This window comes from Equus asinus, chromosome 26, assembly GCF_041296235.1.
Source record: "Equus asinus isolate D_3611 breed Donkey chromosome 26, EquAss-T2T_v2, whole genome shotgun sequence".
Lineage (NCBI taxonomy): Eukaryota > Metazoa > Chordata > Mammalia > Perissodactyla > Equidae > Equus > Equus asinus.
Window position 1 is genome coordinate 21,499,788 of NC_091815.1, and position 17,662 is coordinate 21,517,449.

General features: G+C 54.7%; 4 protein-coding genes across 5 annotated transcripts in view; 3 read left to right on the forward strand and 1 right to left on the reverse strand.

The window, feature by feature from the left end:
* Window positions 1-2,361, forward strand: part of WDR62 (WD repeat domain 62) — a 47,120-nt gene extending 44,759 nt beyond the window's left edge. The window contains exon 33 of the mRNA XM_070498290.1: window positions 1,455-2,361. The gene's annotated coding sequence lies outside the window, so the exon portion shown is untranslated. The remainder of the gene's footprint in view (window positions 1-1,454) is intronic.
* A 388-nt stretch (window positions 2,362-2,749) lies between these two features.
* On the forward strand, window positions 2,750-4,904 carry OVOL3 (ovo like zinc finger 3). The gene is made up of 4 exons (XM_044759515.2): window positions 2,750-3,304; window positions 3,378-3,442; window positions 4,037-4,238; window positions 4,699-4,904. Exons 1-4 carry the CDS (start codon window positions 3,211-3,213, stop codon window positions 4,902-4,904), a joined length of 567 nt encoding a protein of 188 aa, XP_044615450.1. The 5' UTR covers window positions 2,750-3,210.
* A 49-nt stretch (window positions 4,905-4,953) lies between these two features.
* On the reverse strand, window positions 4,954-6,227 carry POLR2I (RNA polymerase II subunit I). Its single transcript, XM_014838313.3, has 6 exons — window positions 6,093-6,227; window positions 5,960-6,014; window positions 5,602-5,675; window positions 5,440-5,514; window positions 5,283-5,334; window positions 4,954-5,055 (listed from the first exon to the last, which is right to left on the reverse strand). Exons 1-6 carry the CDS (start codon window positions 6,149-6,151, stop codon window positions 4,993-4,995), a joined length of 378 nt encoding a protein of 125 aa, XP_014693799.1. The 5' UTR covers window positions 6,152-6,227; the 3' UTR covers window positions 4,954-4,992.
* Window positions 6,228-6,797: 570 nt separating this feature from the next.
* On the forward strand, window positions 6,798-13,185 carry TBCB (tubulin folding cofactor B). 2 transcript variants are annotated; one of them, XM_014838310.3, is made up of 6 exons: window positions 6,798-6,932; window positions 7,255-7,398; window positions 8,978-9,074; window positions 9,835-10,026; window positions 12,651-12,723; window positions 12,906-13,185. In XM_014838310.3, the coding sequence occupies exons 1-6, from the start codon at window positions 6,819-6,821 to the stop codon at window positions 13,018-13,020; spliced, it is 735 nt and encodes a 244-aa protein (XP_014693796.1). In that variant the 5' UTR covers window positions 6,798-6,818; the 3' UTR covers window positions 13,021-13,185. The 2 variants fall into 2 exon arrangements, with proteins under 2 accessions (XP_014693796.1, XP_070354272.1); XM_070498171.1 differs by lacking the exon at window positions 6,798-6,932 and adding an exon at window positions 6,963-7,146.
* The last annotated feature ends 4,477 nt before the right edge of the window (window positions 13,186-17,662 follow it).

The following is a 17,662-nucleotide window of genomic DNA, read 5'->3' on the forward strand; positions in this document are numbered from 1 at the left end:
ACCCCATGGGGATCACAGGTATGGGTAAAGAATAGCAGCAAAGCCAGGATGGCTGGAATGGGGTGAGCTGGGGGAAGAGGTGAGGAGAGCAGGTGGGAGGGCCCTGTTCCTTCATGACATTTAAGTTCAAGAAACATTCACAACATGATTTTTTTCCCTAAATAAAATGCCTGATTTGGGGGTTTGGGGAGCTCCAGTATCGTTTATTTCTTAAGACTCCCTCTCTCTGCTCAGGGAGCCCAGGTGCTCCAGGACTCATAGGTGGGCTGCACCTCTGCGAGGAGGCTCCCTGCCCAGGCCCACGGGTCACCCCGCAAGACTAGAGACCCACTCTCCCTGCCCTTGCCTAGCTTGGTTGTAGTCACCTAGGATCCCTGAGGCAAGATTTGGTGTCCAGGCTCCTGGACACCCAGGGGACCATCCTGGACCTCTGTCCCTCATGGAATTAACCCATCCTCCCACTCTGTATCATAGTTAAGCCTGCAACTCCAAGTAGCAAACACCTGGCTTATGGGGGCCCAAGCTGTAGGGATAATTGTTATCTTGATTATGTTCCTGCTCTGTCACTCTCTGTGAGTCTGACTTTCACATTCCAGCTTAGGCCCTCACAGTTGCAACATGGCTGCCATAGCACCCAGCAATACATCCTCACCCAACTAGGAGCAAAGGCACAAAGCGGGGCAGCTGCCAGGGAAGTGGGAAAAAGCTGCAAGCCTTCCCAAGTGCCTCCCCTTTCCGATCAGTGGCAGGCCACAGGAATGGTGATGGCTTTGGTTTGCTTGAAACTGCCCTCTTGTCCTGGGCATGTTGCTGCTCAAACAAAATAGGGTTCTCAGCACAAAAGGTGGCTGGTAGTTAGGACCCAGTGTGTCTGCCACTCTCCACTTCCTAGTGCCAAGCTCTTCATCCATGGAAGCACCAGACTTCTCTCCTCGGACAAACCAGCTGGTTAAGAAACCACTGCTGATGAACGTGTGTGCGGGCCATCCATCAACAGGGGCCCGGCAGGAAGAGGACAGCATGCTCAAGTGGGACAGTTGACAGAGAGTTTAGGGAAGGGAGCATTTGCAGAGGAAAAGATAGGGAATAGGGCACCCACAGGCAGGTACCAAACCCGGACTAGTACCAGAGGAAAGCTGTCACCTCCAGGCCTCAAGGCACAAGGGTGCATAGTGGAATCCCAAAGAGCAAATCCTGGAGAGAGGGCTGCCCTGAGGGGAGCTGTGCTCCTGCCAAGCCCATGGGGAGGGAGTTGAGGGGATCCCCTCTCCCATCTTCTGTGGGGCTCCCCATTGTCCAAACCCTGCTGGAAGCCAGAGGGCGTGGGAGCCCAGATGATGCTGTCCACCCAGGTCAGCCTCCCAGGACACGGAGCAGGGCAGAACAGGACAGAAAGGGTGGCTGGGGGCAAATGAAGATCTCCAGCCTTAGATTTTTCCCTAATGCGTTTTCAGCTACAACACAGGAACAAGTTGCTCAAGAGACATGGTGTCGGGAGTATGGAGAACTGGGCACCTGAGAAGAAACAGAAAATGGCTCCCCCTAACCCATTTGCCAGCTCATTCTATGCAACTGAAGGAGGCTGCGTGCACTCCACGTCTGACAGCTCCTGGATACTGGGCTGCCAGACCTGTGCCGGGCCCTCCAGTCATGGCTGCATGCAATCCAACAGCTGTGAGATGGAGACACCTCAAACCGCACTTTACAGATGCCTGCCTGGCCACCCTGCCTCTCAAGAGTTCCAAACAACCCCCTGGCCGCATGCTGGACCCCATGCTAAGCATTCTCCTGACATTATCTACATAGATCTTCAACACAAACCAGCACTAGGGGGACTCATCGGTCCCATTGTCCAGATGAAGAAATTTAGGCTCAGTAAGAAGTGACTTGCCCAGGTCCTGCAGAGGTGAAGCGGCAAAGCCCTGGGCTGGCAGACTCTCAGCACTGGCCCCCTTGCCTCCTCAAGGGAGTCAGCAGGACTGAGTCTCAGGGAGTGCGAATAAATGAAGAAATATTGCTTCTCTCAGCACCAAGCCTTCGTATAGACTGTCCCCTCTGCCAGGAACACCCTCCCCTTCCACCTGAAACCTCCTCTTCCTTCAGGGCTCATACCCCGGAAGTCATCCCTGAACCCTCAGGCTGGATCGGGAGCCTCTTCCAGGCCCCCCGAGCACCCTGGGTTTTCCCCATCGCTGCTTGGCTCTCTGCCTGTGCTTCCCCCATCCTAGCCTTGGTCATCCGGGCTATCAGTGTGAGTCTCCCATGGACTAAATTGTGTGTTCATTTTCAGTGCCGAGCCAGGCCTGGTCTGTAGCTGGAGCTCAGAAAATGATTGGGGGAATAAATGAAAGTAACTGCGTGAGGAGTATTCAAAATCCTTGACCCCTGGTTAAGAGGTCAGACAATGACCAATCTAGAACACAGCCTGGCCAGCGTGCTAGGGTAGGGTCTGAGGAGCCCTGGCTGGGTCAGGTGACACTGTTTAATTCCTGGACTGTGGGAGAGTGGGGGAGTGGTGTCCCAGGCAGTCACTACGAGCTGAACTATTAACAAACCAGGATTCTAATGCCCAGTACACCTGAACAGTGCTTCTGGCTGAAGTCAGCCCTGGGCATCTGAGGATCAGAGAGATGGACGCACAGCCTGGATCCTCACTTTGCCCTTACCTATAGGACCCTGCGTCCCTCCGTGCTCTGGAGCAAGGCAATCACAGTTGCCCCCTCCCCTGCTTCCTCAGACAGCTGCTGTGATTTGAATACCCAAGCAGCTGTTGGACATCCGGTGGTGACTGATTTGCCTGGCAAACAGACTCTCAGGCCCTTGGCCCTGCTGGTACCATGGGCAGACACTCAGTCCCCCTGGGCTCTTTGTTTCCTGTCTTCACCCCCTAAAGCCCCCTAGGCTCCTGTTTCACCCTTTCTCGATCTCCTTGGGGGTCCTAGCACTTGTGTGCCCCTGGAGGCTGGAGAGTGCCCTCAGAAACGCAGCGTTGGACAAGAGGGAGGAACAGCGGACCCGGAGGCAGAGGTAACTGGAGCCAGCCAAGTCTGCTCCCTGGCCTGTCAGGAAATTTGCATGGAGAGAAGGAGGCTCCTCCATGGCTTCCCCTCCCTTCCCACCTGGGATAGTCAGACCCGGGCTGAGGCCCGACAGCAGGCAGAGGAGCAGCCCGTGTGAGTGTGTGGAGCCATCTCCCCATTCCCGGAGGTGATGCCTCGTGCTTTCCTGGTCAGGAGCCGGCGTCCACAGCCACCCAACTGGGGCCACCTGCCTGACCAGCTCCGGGGAGACGCCTATGTCCCAGGTGGGCCCCTCCCTGGGCCTGGAGGTGAGGGGCGGGGAGACACAAAGCCTCACTGTCTGGCTTCTCTCCTCAGACTGCAGCAGCCTGGGGGGGCCACCGGCACCCCAGCCTTCCAGCCACGGGGACCCCTGGGTGGCGGTGAGTGTGCTGCTGGCCCACAAGACCCCGCTCAGTTTCACCCCTCCCTGCTGTCAGCCTCTACAGAACCTGAGTGCCCCCTATTCCCCTCACCCTCCAGCCCCTCCAGCTTTGGGACCTTTCCACCCATGGTTCTCTCTGCTGGGAATGCCTTGACTTTCTCAGTAGTGAGCTCCCTGTTAGGCCTCATCCCAAGCTCCATGTCCCCAGGGTAGGCAGCCACAGCCCCTGCCCTCAGGGATCTCTCTGTCCAGTGGGGCAGACCAAGACTTAAGCCAAGTGGAGGTTGGTTTGCTTTATGCCAGAGGATCAGACAAGGTGACAGGAGCGGGATGGGGGAGATTGGGGCCTCCCGGAGGGGCTATTCAGCTAGGCATGCACTGGAAGAAGGAAAGCACGGGTGGAATGTAAATATGCCAAGATTAACTCAGTATTTGAGCGCCAGGAACTGTTCCAGGCAACTGGTGTTTTGAAAGAGTAAGACAGAAATTAGCACAAGTAGCAGTCTCTGGCCTTCCCAGACCTCCTGGGTTCCCCAGTCTAGGCACTCCGTTTGTTCCAGCCAGGGGTCTAACTCCCACATCCCTCCCACAGCCCACACAGGGCACTATGGCCGCCACTGCCAGGGGCCCTGGGACACTTGGCTGTCCGCTCTGCCCCAAGGCTTTCCCGTTGCGACGCATGCTGACGCGGCACCTCAAGTGCCACAGCCCCGCGCGCCGCCACGTGTGCCGCTGTTGTGGCAAGGGCTTTCACGACGCCTTTGACCTCAAGCGCCACATGAGGACTCACACCGGTGAGCAGTGGTAGGAACAGGGAGGAGCTGCTGGGCCCCAGACGGGGACGGAACGAAATGGAGGGAGGCGCCAGAAGGCACCAGGGATGTGGAGTTTCCTGTTTGTGGGGCAGAGACTTAGCCGTCTGCAGGCTTGAACACCGTGTACCTTAGATCCCAGCAGGTGGGCAGGTGGGTGTAAGGTGGCACTAGGGTGGGGCCTGGCAAGGGGTGTAGATTGAAGACGAATACTGGTGAAGGGATGCAGGTCCCGGATGGAAGGGTGCAGAGGAAGGAACCTCCTGGTGAAGAGGGTAGGGATACAGGTGTCTGGCCCATGTTTGTGCTGGGAAGAGGTGGCAGATGGTGGGACCTGACGGAGGAGTCTGGCGAACGGCGGCGTGCTCACGTAGGGCAAGATGGCTTTGGTCTGGAGGCCATTACCCTGTCTGTCCTCTCCCCTTCGGACCCACCTGCGCAGGGATCCGGCCATTCCGCTGCGGAGCTTGCGGGAAAGCATTTACGCAGCGCTGCTCGCTGGAAGCGCATCTCGCCAAGGTGCACGGGCAGCCGGCCAGCTACGCCTACCGCGAGCGCCGCGAGAAGCTGCACGTGTGCGAGGACTGCGGCTTCACCAGCTCGCGGCCCGACGCCTACGCGCAGCACCGCGCCCTGCACCGCGCCTGACACTGTGCACCCGCGTCCACCCACAAGAGGCAAATAAACACAGGAAACGCACACCCAACACAGCGTTTATTGCACAGGGGAGGGGGGTTCACTCGGTCCAGCGGTGGCCGCAGTGTGGGGCCGTGCACACGTAGTACAAGCGCATGGCGTCCTGGAAGAAATGACGCACGGTTAGGGAAGGCTGGACCCAAGGGAGAGTCCAACATGGAACCTCCATCCAGCAGAGCCTCACCCGAAGGAACAGACAGGGGGCTTTCCCCCTTGGTAAGAGACCAGATCAGGACGCCAGGAAGGGCAGGGTCCCCCCAGTACTGGTATCCCCGCCCCCGGGAAGGACTAAACCCGGGAAACCCAGAAAGCCTTCCTCGTGCCACTCACCTCGGCCCTGGCGCTGTGCGACTGGAAGAACACTGCCTCCTTGTGGCCGCACCTGAGGGGACACTCAGCCACTCAGTCGGCCATACCCTTCCCTCCTCTCTTCTCTGCCTGGCGAGGACGAGCCCCTCTCCCTCCCCAGTACCAGCTGCGCGCTCACTTTTGGCACGGGTGGTCTTCGGTCCGCGGCAACGTGGGGTCCTGGGACACGTCAGCGATGATCTGGGTCAGTTCGCTGAGGGAAGAGAGAGTGAATAATTATGCTCAAACCCGGCCTCCCAGGCCAACGACCTCGTCCCAAAGTTCCGGTCCGGCCACTCACTCCACTTCGTGCGTGATTTTGTTGACGTAGATGCAGCTGTTGTCGGCTTCTTGCTGGTAATCACAATTCCGGCACTGCGAGAGGGCGAGCGTGGCGGGGAGGTCACGGAGCGATCCCCGATGGGGTCAGGAGGGAGGGCAGGGCCTTCCCCAGAGGGGATAATTAGGGGATGGAGTCTCGAGGTTGGGATAATGGGCAAGACAGGAGAGTCGGGTCCACTCGGGAGGTGGTGAGGAGGCGAGACCAGGGCGCGTCGGGGGCGGAACAGGGAGTAGGGGTCACGTGGAGTAGGGCGGGGCCACTTGGGAACGGGTGGACCTGTCGGGGAAGCCCGGGGCAACCCGCGGGCTCCGCTCACCGCGTAGAGCAGAATGCGGTTCTCCTTGTCCTCCTTGGGGTAGAGCATGTTGTTACTGTGGGGAGGGGAAGGTCAGAGGTCAGCCCTGGGGCCATTATTTGCTCCCCTTCCATACTTGCTGCCCCAGCCTCACCATTCCTGGCAGAATCGAATACCCACGAAGCCAGGCTCGTAGGTCCCATCCGGCTCCATAGCCACGCACGACCCGCCGAGCCTTCTGCGCTTGCTCCGCCGCGCGCAACAGGTCGCGGGAAGGGTCAGGCCTCGCTGCTTCGCCAAAAGAGGGGCGGAGCTGCGCGCACGCAGCGGCTCGCAGCGGCTTTGTGCCGGGCTCTCTGCGCTGAAGTTTGATTAATTGCTTGCTTCGATCTTTTGCTATTCTACAGTAATTGCTTCTGACTTCTGGGCCCCGCTTCCCCATTTATAGAATAGCGTGGTACGAGAGCCGGGAATACGAGCGTCCCGTAACCCGCAAAGCGCTTGGTATAAATGACGCCATTGCTCGTCTCTGGCTGAGAGCCCGTGCACATGCGCGAGTTTACCCTCGCGGCCCAAGTAACTCTTGCCAGGCCTTCCTCTCGGCTTCGGCCTTCGCCGCCCGGCCGTTTCCCGTGCGGCTATTGGAAGAACTGGGCACCATGGAACACTTCTCGGGATTGGCTGGGCCCACCCAAGACTACGGGGAGCCCTCTTCCTGGGGGCGGAGAGACGGCGGCGATTGGCCGGCCCTCCTGGCGGGAGAGCGCGGATTGGCTGGGTCGCGAGCAGGGGGCGGGGCTGATAGCCCAGAAGCGGCGGCGGCTGCGGAGCCGGTGTGAGGCGGCGGACTGGGCTGCGGGCCCCGGCAGGGCGCGGCGACATGGAGGTGACGGGGCTGTCGGCGCCCACAGTGACCGTTTTCATCAGCAGCTCTCTGAACAGCTTCCGCTCCCAGAAGCGATACAGTCGCAGCCTCACCATAGCTGAGTTCAAGGTGTGGCCGTGGGGGCGGGGTCCGGAGGGCGGGGCGCAGGGTTTGAGGGGGGCGGGGCAAAGAAGAAATGGAGGGGCTTCCCAAACTCAGGGTGGGGCCAGGGATAAGCTGAGGTTGCAGAGATTGGGGGCGAGGCAGGGCAAAACTAGAGGTTCCAGACGGCGGGAACAAGAACCGAGGGAGGCGGCCAGGGGTAACCAGGTGGATCCTAATGGTGGGTCTCGGAGGAGTAAGGATGGGGTGATGGTTATTGATAGAAGGGGCGGAGCCTCAGGTGGAGGGTGGGGCCACTGACAGCTTCCACCTCTCCTGCCCCCCGCAGTGTAAACTAGAGCTGGTGGTGGGCAGCCCTGCTTCTTGCATGGAACTGGAGCTGTATGGAGCTGACGACAAGTTCTACGGCAAGCTGGATCAGGAGGATGCCCTGCTGGGCTCGTACCCCGTAGACGATGGCTGCCGCATTCACGTGAGGCCTCCCCATCTGTGATCCCTCCCCTCCGTTCATTTATTTATTTGACAGATGCTTGCAATACTTTACCCTGTGTGATGACTAAGATAGGCCCTACTGTCATGGATTCCCTGGTCCAGTATGGAGAGACAGACCCATCACCCGACAGTGGCAGCCAGAGTGGTCTGGACTGGGCTGGGGAAAGCCCAGGGAACTGGGAGTGCCCAGAGAGGTACCCACCTCCACCTGGGAGGATCAGAAGGGGCTTCCTAAAGGAAGGGATGCCTGAGATGAGACCTGAGGATGAGGAAAGAGCGACCTAGAAGAAATGGGAAGGGCATGCCAGGTGGAGGGAAGAGTGTATGGAGGCCTACAGTGTGAGTGGGTCAGGGTGAGCGTTGCCATGTTAGCTCAGGGGCTCAGGCCTAACATCTCAGGGTGTTCCTGACCCCTCTCTTTCCCTCACATCCACATCCAGTCTCTCCGCAAACCCTGTGGGCTCCACCCACAGCATCTATCCAGGATCTAAACTCTTCTCCCCACTGCCCCACCCTGGCCCGGCCTCCATCCTCTGCCTCCTGGACCATCACAGCAGCCCCCGCCCTGTCTCCCTACTCCGTCCCCGCCCCCTGCAGTCTGCTCCCCACGGCAGCCAGGAGCCGCCTGCGAACCTGAGTCAGGTCAGGGCCCTCCCGGCTCAGAGCCTCCCCTGGCTGCACCTCATCCTGGGTAAAAGCCAAAGCCTACAGTGATCTGTTGCATCTCCCACTCTCCCCCGGCTCACTCTACTCCAGCCACGCTGGCCTCCCCGCTGTTCCCCAGAAGAGCTGAGGCCGTTTCTGCATCCGGGACTTTGTGCCTCTGGTTCCGTCTCATCCTTCAGGCCTTGTCTCAGACATCCCTCCTCTCAGAAGCCCTCTCTAACCACCCTGCTATCCTCCTTAAGGCCATCTGTGGTATGTTTCTACGTAGACCCTTGTCATGACCTGGCTGTAACACACGTACCTGTGCACACGTTTGTGGTTGGTCTCCCAGCAGAACAAACCCTCCTTAAAGGCAGGGCTGTCTCTCTTTTTGCACCGTGTCCCTAGTCCCCAGCACAGGGCCAACTGGGCGCCTTGGAGGAACTCAGCAAGGGCTGAGTGAGTGAATATTGGAGGTGGTACAGGAAGGGATGTTCCAGGGTCTGAAGGTTGAGACCAGCTTAGGAGGATCCCAGAGGCCAGAGAGGATAGACAAGCCACCTAGAGGGCTTGTGGGCCAGGCCTGAGCTCTGCCCTTCAGTTCCAGTGACTTGGGGACCATCGGTGATGGGCATGTCAGCACGCAGGGGTCGTTTGGGGGCAGACGCAGCCTCCAGGGGCTCGGATGAGGTGCAGAAGGGGAGATGGACAGTGTAGACACCTGCTCTCATCCCTTCGGCTGGGCTCAGGAAAGGAGAGAAGCCTGGGGAAATGTGAAGGTAGAGGGATGTGGGTTTTCCTGACAGAAAAGACTTAACATCTGTGGAACATTCCAGTGTGCAACCCACACACCCGCATCCCAGGGCTCCCTGGCTGGACCTTGATCCCCACCGACCGACCTCCCCTCATGACAGGTCATTGACCACAGTGGTGCCCGCCTTGGGGAGTTTGAGGACGTGTCCAAGGTGAAGAAATACTCGATCCCAGAAGAAGCCTACGACCAGAGGCAAGGTACGGGCACCCAGGGATGGATGGGCCGTGTGCGGGCCGGAGGAAGTGTGTGCAGGTGGGCGGAGGTCGGGGCAGATGGATAGATGGGGACGTGGAGGGGAGATCAGTGGTGTGGGCAGTGGGGCAGACAGCACAGGAAAATGGAGGGGGTGAGTTGAGGTTGGTGTGGGGACAGATGGGGACACGAGAGAGCAGTTGGGGGTGGACAGGGCATGGGTGTGAAGAGGGGCTGGAAGGTGTGAGGGGGTGTGGGCAGGCAGACAGGGACATAGGAAATAGGCATGAAAGGGAGCTGGGGGTTCAGGTGTGGGGGGAGCAGTCAGGGTCATGTGGGGCCATGGTGGGACAGATGGGCTGTTGGGGGCAGGGCACGATAAGATATGTGGAGTGGACAGGGCAGTGTGGTGATCAGTGCAGGCATGTGGGGACAGATCAGACTGTGGTGGGGAAGACATGGAGGGCCTCGGGGCCTGGATGGAGCTCATGTGATCCTGAGGGGACGTGGGAGGATGGGGTAATGGGAAACACTGGAGGCAGCCGTCCTCCCCTTATTTCTGGATTGTGGGGAGGCCCAGGGGTCCTGGGAGAGGCCAGGGCAGTGGTGGGAGACTTGCGGGGCTTGGGCAATAGCCCTTTGACATCCAAAACAGAAGAGTTTCTCTGTGAATGTTGGCCCTGTGTGTGCAGTAGGTCATCCTGTTAGCAGAGGCCCCGCCCAGGGGGACCGTGTCTGACCCCCTGTCTCCCACCCCACCCACAGACTCAGTCCGCTCCTTTCTGAAGCGCAGCAAGCTAGGCCGATACAGTGAAGAGGAGCAGGCACAGCAGAAGGCTGAGAACTCCCAGCGCCTCACCGAGGAGAAGGCCCAGGCCAGTGCCATCCCCGTGGGCAGCCGCTGTGAAGTGCGGGCGCCTGGGCAGCCCCCTCGCCGGGGCACCGTCATGTATGTAGGTACGTGGCCCACTGAGACCTTATGCCCGGCCCTGAGGTGGGCAGTGCTGGGCACCAGCACTCGTGGAGATCTCAGTCCAGTAGGGGAGACAGACCCCACGCTGACGGTGACAGCCCAGAGTGTGCACAGCTGGGAAGTGGGAAGCAGAGGCAGGATGATGTGATGGGTTGTGATCAAGGAAGCAGAGGCCAGAGGGAGCAGTTCTGAGCTGAAAGCACAGGGCACAGTGGTCAGAGCTGAGACGGGGGAAACCCAGGCTGAAGCGATCCAGGCAGGGAAGAGGGAAGCTGAGGGGGCTGTGTGAGCTGAGAGGAGGTACCAGACCCGTCCTTGAGAGCAATCCAGGAGGGCTTCCTGGGGGAAGGACTATCTGAAGGAAAGGGAGAAGTGAACAAGATGAAAAGCAGGGAAGAGTGTTCTAGCCAGAGGGAACAGTGAGTGTAAAGGGCAGAAACAAGCTTGGTTTATTTGAGGCAGAGAAAGGAAGACAGCCTGGCTAGTGGGGAGTAAGTGAGGGGAGAGGTAAGGAGTGAAGTCCGGGGTGTGGGCAGGGCTAGAGCATGCAGGACCTTAGAGACTGGAGAGCAGTGTGAGTCTTTTTTCTTTATAACAGCTTTATTGAAGTACAATTTATATACCATAAAGTTCACCCATTTAAAGTGTACAATTCATTGGTTTTTAATATGTTCACAGATTGTGCAACTATCGCCACAATTAATTTTATAACATTTTCATCACCCCAAAAAGAAACCTCATAACCATTAGCAACCACTCTCTATTTCTGAAACCCCACTCAGTCCACATAAGTGGTCACTAATCTACCTTCCGTCTCTATAGATTTGTCTATTCTGGACGTTTCATATAAATGGAATCATACAGTCTGTGGTCTTCTCTGACTGGCTTCTTTCACTTAGCGTAACATTTTCAAGGTTCATCCATGTTGTAGCACGTAGCAGTATTTCACTTCTTTTTATTACCAAATAATATTCCATTGTATGGATATACCACATTTTATTTATTCATGCATTTGCTGATGGACATTTGGGTCCTTTCCACTTTTTGGCTATCACAAACAGTGCTGCTGTAAACATTCTTGTGTAAGTTTTTGTGTGGACGTGTACTTTCATTTCTCTATACCTAGGAGTGGAATTGCTGGGTCACATGGTAGCTCTGTGTTTAACCTTTTGAGGACCTGCCACACTGTTTTCCACAGTGGCTGCACCATTTTACATTGCCGCCAGCAATGTCTGAGGGTTCCAGCTTCTCCACATCCTCACCAACACTTAGTATTATCTGTCTTTTTGATTACAGCCATTCTAATGGGAGTGAAGTGGTACAGCGTATGGTTTTGATTTGTATTTCTTTGATGGCTAAAGATGTTGAGCATCTTTTCATGTGCTTGTATATCTTCTTTGGAGAAATGTCTGTTCAGATGTTTTTGCCCATTTTTTTAATTGGGTGGTTTGTCTTTTTGTTGTTGAGTTGTGTATTAGTTTGCTTGGGCTGCCATCACAAAGTACCACACAGCGGGTGGCTTAAACACCAGAAATTGACTTCTCACAGTTCTGGAAGCTGGAAGTCCAAGATCAAGGCCTTGGCAGGTTTGCTTTCTTCTGAGGCCTCTCTCCTTGGCTTGCAGAAGGCCACCTCCTCTCTCTGTCCTCACGTGGTCTTTCCGCCGTGTGCAGGCACATCCCTGGCGTCTCTTTGTCCAGATTTCCTCTTGTTGGGATACCAGTCAGCTTGGATTAGATCTCACCCTAATAGCCTCATTTTAATTTAATAATCTCTCCAAAGGCCCTGTCTCCAAATACAGTCACCTTCTGAGCTACTGAGCATCAGCCTGTGAATTCAGCCCATAACAAGTTGTAAGAGTTCTTTACATACTCTATATAAAATTTTCTTATCAAATGTATCATTTGCAAATATTTTCTCCCATTCTGTGAGTTGGTTGTCTTTTTACTCTCTTGATAGTGTCCTTTGAAGCACAAAAGTTTTTAATTTTTATGAGGTCCTATTTATCTATTTTTTCTTTTGTTGCACAAGTAGTACTTTGGTATTATATCTAAGAAACCAGCCTAATAAGGTCCCAAAGATTTATGCCTATATTTTCTTCTAAGAGTTTTACAGTGTTACATCTTGCATTTAAGACTTGGTCCGTTTTGGGTTAATTTTGTGCGTGGTGTGAGGTAGGGGTCCAGCTTCATTCTCTTGCATGTCGGTATCTAGTTGTCCCAGCACAATTTGTTGAAAAGACTATTTTTTCCTCATTGAATTGTCTTGGCACCCTTATGGTCCAAAATCATTTGACCATAAGCAGTGTGGATTTTATGCTGAGTGAGATGGGAAGCCCTGAGGAGTTTGGGGCAAGGCAGCGGTATTATTTCCCTTCACTTCTTACAAAGACCCCTTTGGCCAGAGGTGTTGAGTGAATAGGGGGTCTAGTGTAGGAGCAGGGAGACAGTGAAGGGGGTGACCATATTAGTCTGGGCAGGAGATGGCGGTGGTCCTGGGTGTTAGTGAGGAGGGGTTTTCACCAGGACAGGCTTTCCACTCAGTGGGCAGGCACAAATCTGGGGGGAGCTTCATATGAAGGTGTCATTGGGATTTCTCCCCTGGGCAGGACTAACAGATTTCAAGCCTGGCTACTGGATTGGTGTCCGCTATGACGAGCCTCTAGGGAAAAACGATGGCAGGTAATAAGTATTCCTACTCAGGCGGCTGTGTGTGTGTCCATGCCTGTGTCTCTGCCTGCAGATGTGTTCATGTATGTGTAAGTGCATGCATGTACTGCTGGCTGAGCCTGCCCATCCTAGCATCTGGGGTGGGAGCCATGTTGGGGGCCCTCTGACCACTGCCTCCCCATTATGCCCTACAGCGTGAATGGGAAACGCTACTTTGAATGCCAGGCCAAGTACGGCGCCTTCGTCAAGCCATCAGTTGTGACAGTGGGGGACTTCCCTGAGGAAGACTATGGGTTGGATGAGATGTGATGCCCAAGCAAGGGCATCCCCCTGTTCCAGCTAACTCGCCTACTTATTGCTCCTCCCTGTGTATGCCCATGGCCCTCTTCCCCAACCCCATTTTTATTTTACTCACTTTGCCTTTGCCATTGTCTTTTGAGACTCATGTATTAAATTTGCCGGAAACATGGGAAATGTTTGCAGGACTTGATGATTATAGGAGGGGCTGGGGGCAGCTGGGTAGGTGAGGGTGAAATGGGGGGGCTGGGCACAGCAAAGTTTAGGCTGGGTGAGGCTTTATCCCTTAGCTGGAGGCCCATGAGACTGTTCTTTGTACTTTTTTGGTTAATGTAGTGTTCTGCTGCTATGACAAAGAGGCCTAAAGTAATAATGGCCTTCACAAATGAAAGTTTCTTTCCTTCTCATGTAAAGTCTCACGTACTCACCCAGAGCTAATGTGGTGACGCCTCCATGTCAGAGGCCAGTCTCCATCTCCATACATCTTGTTGCTCTCCCATCTCCTCCTCATGATTCCCACCTCATCTGCTCCAGGCACCAGGAAGAGGGGAACAAGAAGGGGATACTCCTTGTCTTTAAGGAATATGTATAACTCAAAACTCGTTCCTATTTCATTGGCCAGAATTTTGTCTCATGGCCACTTGTTGCAAAGGAGGCTGGGAAATGTAGTTTTTATTCTGGGCAGCCATGTTCTTAGCCAAATATCAGAAGTTCCTGTACTACAGCAGCCGGGGAGAAGGGATATTGGGGGTCAACAAGTAGTTCTACCATAGTCCCTGTGGGTGGGGGATCTTACCTGTTCACTTAAGAATAGTTGAAAGAAGTGAGAAGTCTAAATTCTTCAGCAGTAGCATGAAGGCCCTCAGCATTGCAGAGCTGGGCAAAGAACACTGCCCTCGGGTTCGCAGCAATTGGAGGGGTTCCTGATGGGCTCACTGTGTGGGGGATGCTCCTTAATTGCTGTGATCACTTAATTATAACTTCCAGAGAAGAGCTTGGCAGCAGGGAGCAAGCACAGTACGCAGAGTGAAGTTGAAGCGCCTGCGAGCTGAAGGGATCCTCAGGGGAAGCTGCTCACATCCACAGCCAGCCCCGTGGGCCCGTACTCTGATGCCCACCCTACTATGCATGGACAAACTCAGACACACAGGCCACTCGCTCACTGGGCTCACACTCAGACACTGGAGACACACCCAAAACACAGACATGACAGGTCACGTGCAGAAACAGTGCCCACAGATTCTCTCACATGCACACGTGGGGGAGCCACACATACACACAGGATACACTCACATTCACACAAACACCCACCAGGGATGGATACACACCTCCACAAAAATGCACATCAGTTAAGTTGTCAATCTACAAACAACAAAACAAAACAGTCCTGGTTATTTTAGAAAAGGACCCGACGGCTTAGGCCCCTTCCATGTCAGGGAGTTGTCAGAGAGGGGAGCATTAGCAGGGGCGTCCCCAGCTTCACCACCAGCACCTGCCAGCCTGCAGTGGAAGATCTAAACACAAACTTCCAGGAGGTGCTTTATGCCTGCCAGCTGTTAACATGGAGAAGCTGTCCCCAAAAGAACATGGGGAAACATTGACATTTTTTTTTTCAAAGATTTTATTTTTTCCTTTTTCTCCCCAAAGCCCCCCCGGTACATAGTTGTATATATTCTTCATTGTGGGTCCTTCCAGTTGTGGCATGTGGGACGCTGCCTCAGCGTGGTTTGATGAGCAGTGCCATGTCCGTGCCCAGGATTCGAACCAACGAAACACTGGGCCGCCTGCAGCAGAGCGCATGAACTTCACCACTGGGCCACGGGGCCAGCCCCAACATTGAAATTTTTGATGACAGTGGAAGGTCATTTATAGAATGATCTGGTGCTTAAGCTTTCATGTTGTCAGGGGCCCCGGAGAGGAAGGGGACGTGGTCAGTGTGTTCACGTAATACCAGCTGCTGTAACAAGTACCCCCGCCCCCACCACAGTCGGGATGCAGGTTTGCTTGATTGGCAGCACCTCACTGTGGTGACTCACACACCCAGACTCCATCCTGTGGCTCCATCATTTCCATGTGCTCGGGATTATCTGCTTCCAGCTGGCAAATAGGAGACTGTCTGGAAGTTTCACCATATTCTTTAATATCCTGTGGTACACATTTCACTTCTGCTCATGTTGTATTCATGAGAACTCATCAGTCATGCAGCCACCCTGGAGGCAGAGTGGGCCTTGGAACGCACTTCTGGGCTGAGCAGCTCCCTGCTAGCGACTACTATGAAAAAGGACCATGGGTTTTGGTGGCCCCAGCATTGCCCACCCTCTACCAGTCACCAGATCCACAACCTCAGGGGAAGCAGCAGGAAGGGGCTGTGGGATCTCCTTCCTCCACACCCATTAAATCCTTCTACCCCCCGACAATGGCCCATGCCCGCCCTGCACCATCCACCACCCTCCCTTGATCCCCCAGTCCGTACAGGTGGAAGACAGTGACTGCCCAACACTCTTTCCCCACGTTTTTTCAGCCCCCCCCCCCCAATATGACCTGACGCTAGGAACACATTCATGAATTGGACAGTCCTTGCTTGGGAGTTGAAGGCGACAAATAAACAGGTAATTACCAAACATTGCCTCTTTTTTTTTGACTGATATTTCATTATCAATAAGGTTGCTGGCGGTGGGGAGAACAAAATCACGAAATTCCCCAGGGGCTGCTGGTGTGAGGGAAGGGATGGGAGTGGGAGATATTAGAATAGGAATCATGGGAACATAAGGGGACAGGGCTTTGTAAGCCTGAAGGAATCCATTTGGTGATTCATGCAGATCAGAAACTTGATCCCTGTGCGAAACACACTTAGGCTGAATGCAGCTTTTGTCCGAGAGTTGGGCTAAATCACTAACTCAGCATGCTCAGAGCCCACTTGGGTTGAATCGTGTAACAGTTACAAACTTGGTTAAGAGGTGCTGTAACCTTAGTGAGGAGGAGCACAGACTCTGAAGCCGGGACCCCCAGCTCTGTCACTCGCCAGCCCGGGGACAGTATTTCTTCTCTCTGGGTTTCAGCCCAAACAATTGTTGTGAGCATTAAATGATCTAATACATGGAAGGCGCTCAAATTCAGAGCCAGGCACATAGGTAAGTGCTTACTCAGTGAGTATTAGCTGTAGGTCTAAAAACGACTACGTATAGTCAACAGTTGCTATGCTGGCTTCCTTTAATCCTCACAGCGGACCCTGCCCCCAATTTCTTCACCGTTTCCCCTCCCCATCCTACCCTTCCTGACCCATGTCTGGAGTCACCCTGTCCGAAAGGGACTGCCAGAGTTTCCCTGGATGGCTCTAACCTCCCAAGTCCCCGCAACCTCAGCGTCCCGGCCTTGGCAATAACCCAGTCGCGAGCAATAACCGCGCAGCAGCCACGTGAGGGCAGCAACGCACTGCTCAGCGCCCCGCGCGCGGCGCATTGTGGGGCGCGTAGTCTCGCTGGCTTTGGGCAACGGCTCCAGCCTAGCAGGCGAACTGCATTTCCCAGAAGACCATGCGACACCCTCAGCCTCGCCCGCTATCGCCTGGAACTGGAGCTCCGCTCCCTCCCTGCGGCGCAGGGAATTGTGGGGTGAAGGGAATCCGCTCCCCGGCGGAGGGCTATGCTGCGCAGGCGCGGCGGCCTGCCGAACGGCCCAGCGTGTCGTCCGAGAGAGGGAACCGGCTTCCTGGCGGGGGCGCCATAGCTGACTTTCTGGCCCCGGTAGATGAAGCCGGCTGGCCCGCTTCCCTCCCTCTTGCTTTCCTGCATCTAAATTAGTCACTCTCCCGGGCTCCTGGTCAGCTCTCAAGCCGGCTGAAGCCGAGCCCATCTTAAAGGAAAAAATATCCCTTTTCCCCTTTCTTTTCGCTCTTCTTCTTCACAAACTGTTTTTTAAAAAAATATATTAAGGGAATTTAAAATTGGGTTAGTGTAAGGATCTCCCAAGTACCCCATCACCCAGCTTCAGTAATTGTCTACATGTGGCCAACCGTGTTCAATTTTTCTGCCCCCCCCCATTATTTTAAAGTAAATCTCAAGCAACGTTATCATCTTACCCAGAAATGTTTCCATATGTATCTCTAAAAGAGATAAGGGGTCGGTATCACACCTAACAAAAATTGCAATAATTCTTTGATACTATCTAGCTCAGAGTCCGTATTCAGAAGCCCCGATTTTTTCATGAATGTCTTCCTACTGTTGGCTTGTTCAAATCAGAATCCAAACAGTGTTTCTGCCCTCCATTTGGCTATTTAAGTCTTTTATTCCACAACAGTTCCCCTCCCTCTCGTCTTCCTGTGGGATTTCCCACAGTCTGATTTGGCTGGTTGTGCCTCCTGGTCTCCTTTAATATGTTGTTCCATCCTTGTATGTTTTACAAACTGGTAGATCCAAAAACTGGGTCAGATTCAGGTTCAATTTTAGGGTAAATATACTTTATGGGTGGTCTTGAGTTCTTCGATCAGGAGCCACTTATCATCTGGTTGTCTCCTGTTTTGTGATGAGATCCCATCTTGGATTCTTGTGTTGCCAGCCTGATCCATCCGTAATAAACCACAGCCAGCCTTCAGGAAAGAGAGGTCGATAAGGTCTTGCCTTCATCCCTCTCCCTCTGCTCCACAAAAACTAAACTG

Bases quoted from the DNA above. Each gene is read 5' to 3' on its own strand.
- OVOL3 (XM_044759515.2), top strand. From the start codon at position 3,211: ATGCCTCGTGCTTTCCTGGTCAGGAGCCGGCGTCCACAGCCACCCAAC. The intron at 3,305-3,377 runs GTGGGCCCCTCC...TTCTCTCCTCAG, and splicing joins GGGAGACGCCTATGTCCCAG to ACTGCAGCAGCCTGGGGGGG. The intron at 3,443-4,036 runs GTGAGTGTGCTG...TCCCTCCCACAG, and splicing joins ACGGGGACCCCTGGGTGGCG to CCCACACAGGGCACTATGGC.
- POLR2I (XM_014838313.3), bottom strand. From the start codon at position 6,151: ATGGAGCCGGATGGGACCTACGAGCCTGGCTTCGTGGGTATTCGATTC. The intron at 6,015-6,092 runs GTGAGGCTGGGG...CCCTCCCCACAG, and splicing joins ATTCGATTCTGCCAGGAATG to TAACAACATGCTCTACCCCA. The intron at 5,515-5,601 runs GTGAGTGGCCGG...CTCTTCCCTCAG, and splicing joins AAAATCACGCACGAAGTGGA to CGAACTGACCCAGATCATCG.
- TBCB (XM_014838310.3), top strand. From the start codon at position 6,819: ATGGAGGTGACGGGGCTGTCGGCGCCCACAGTGACCGTTTTCATCAGC. The intron at 7,399-8,977 runs GTGAGGCCTCCC...CCCTCATGACAG, and splicing joins ACGATGGCTGCCGCATTCAC to GTCATTGACCACAGTGGTGC. The intron at 9,075-9,834 runs GTACGGGCACCC...CCCCACCCACAG, and splicing joins AGCCTACGACCAGAGGCAAG to ACTCAGTCCGCTCCTTTCTG.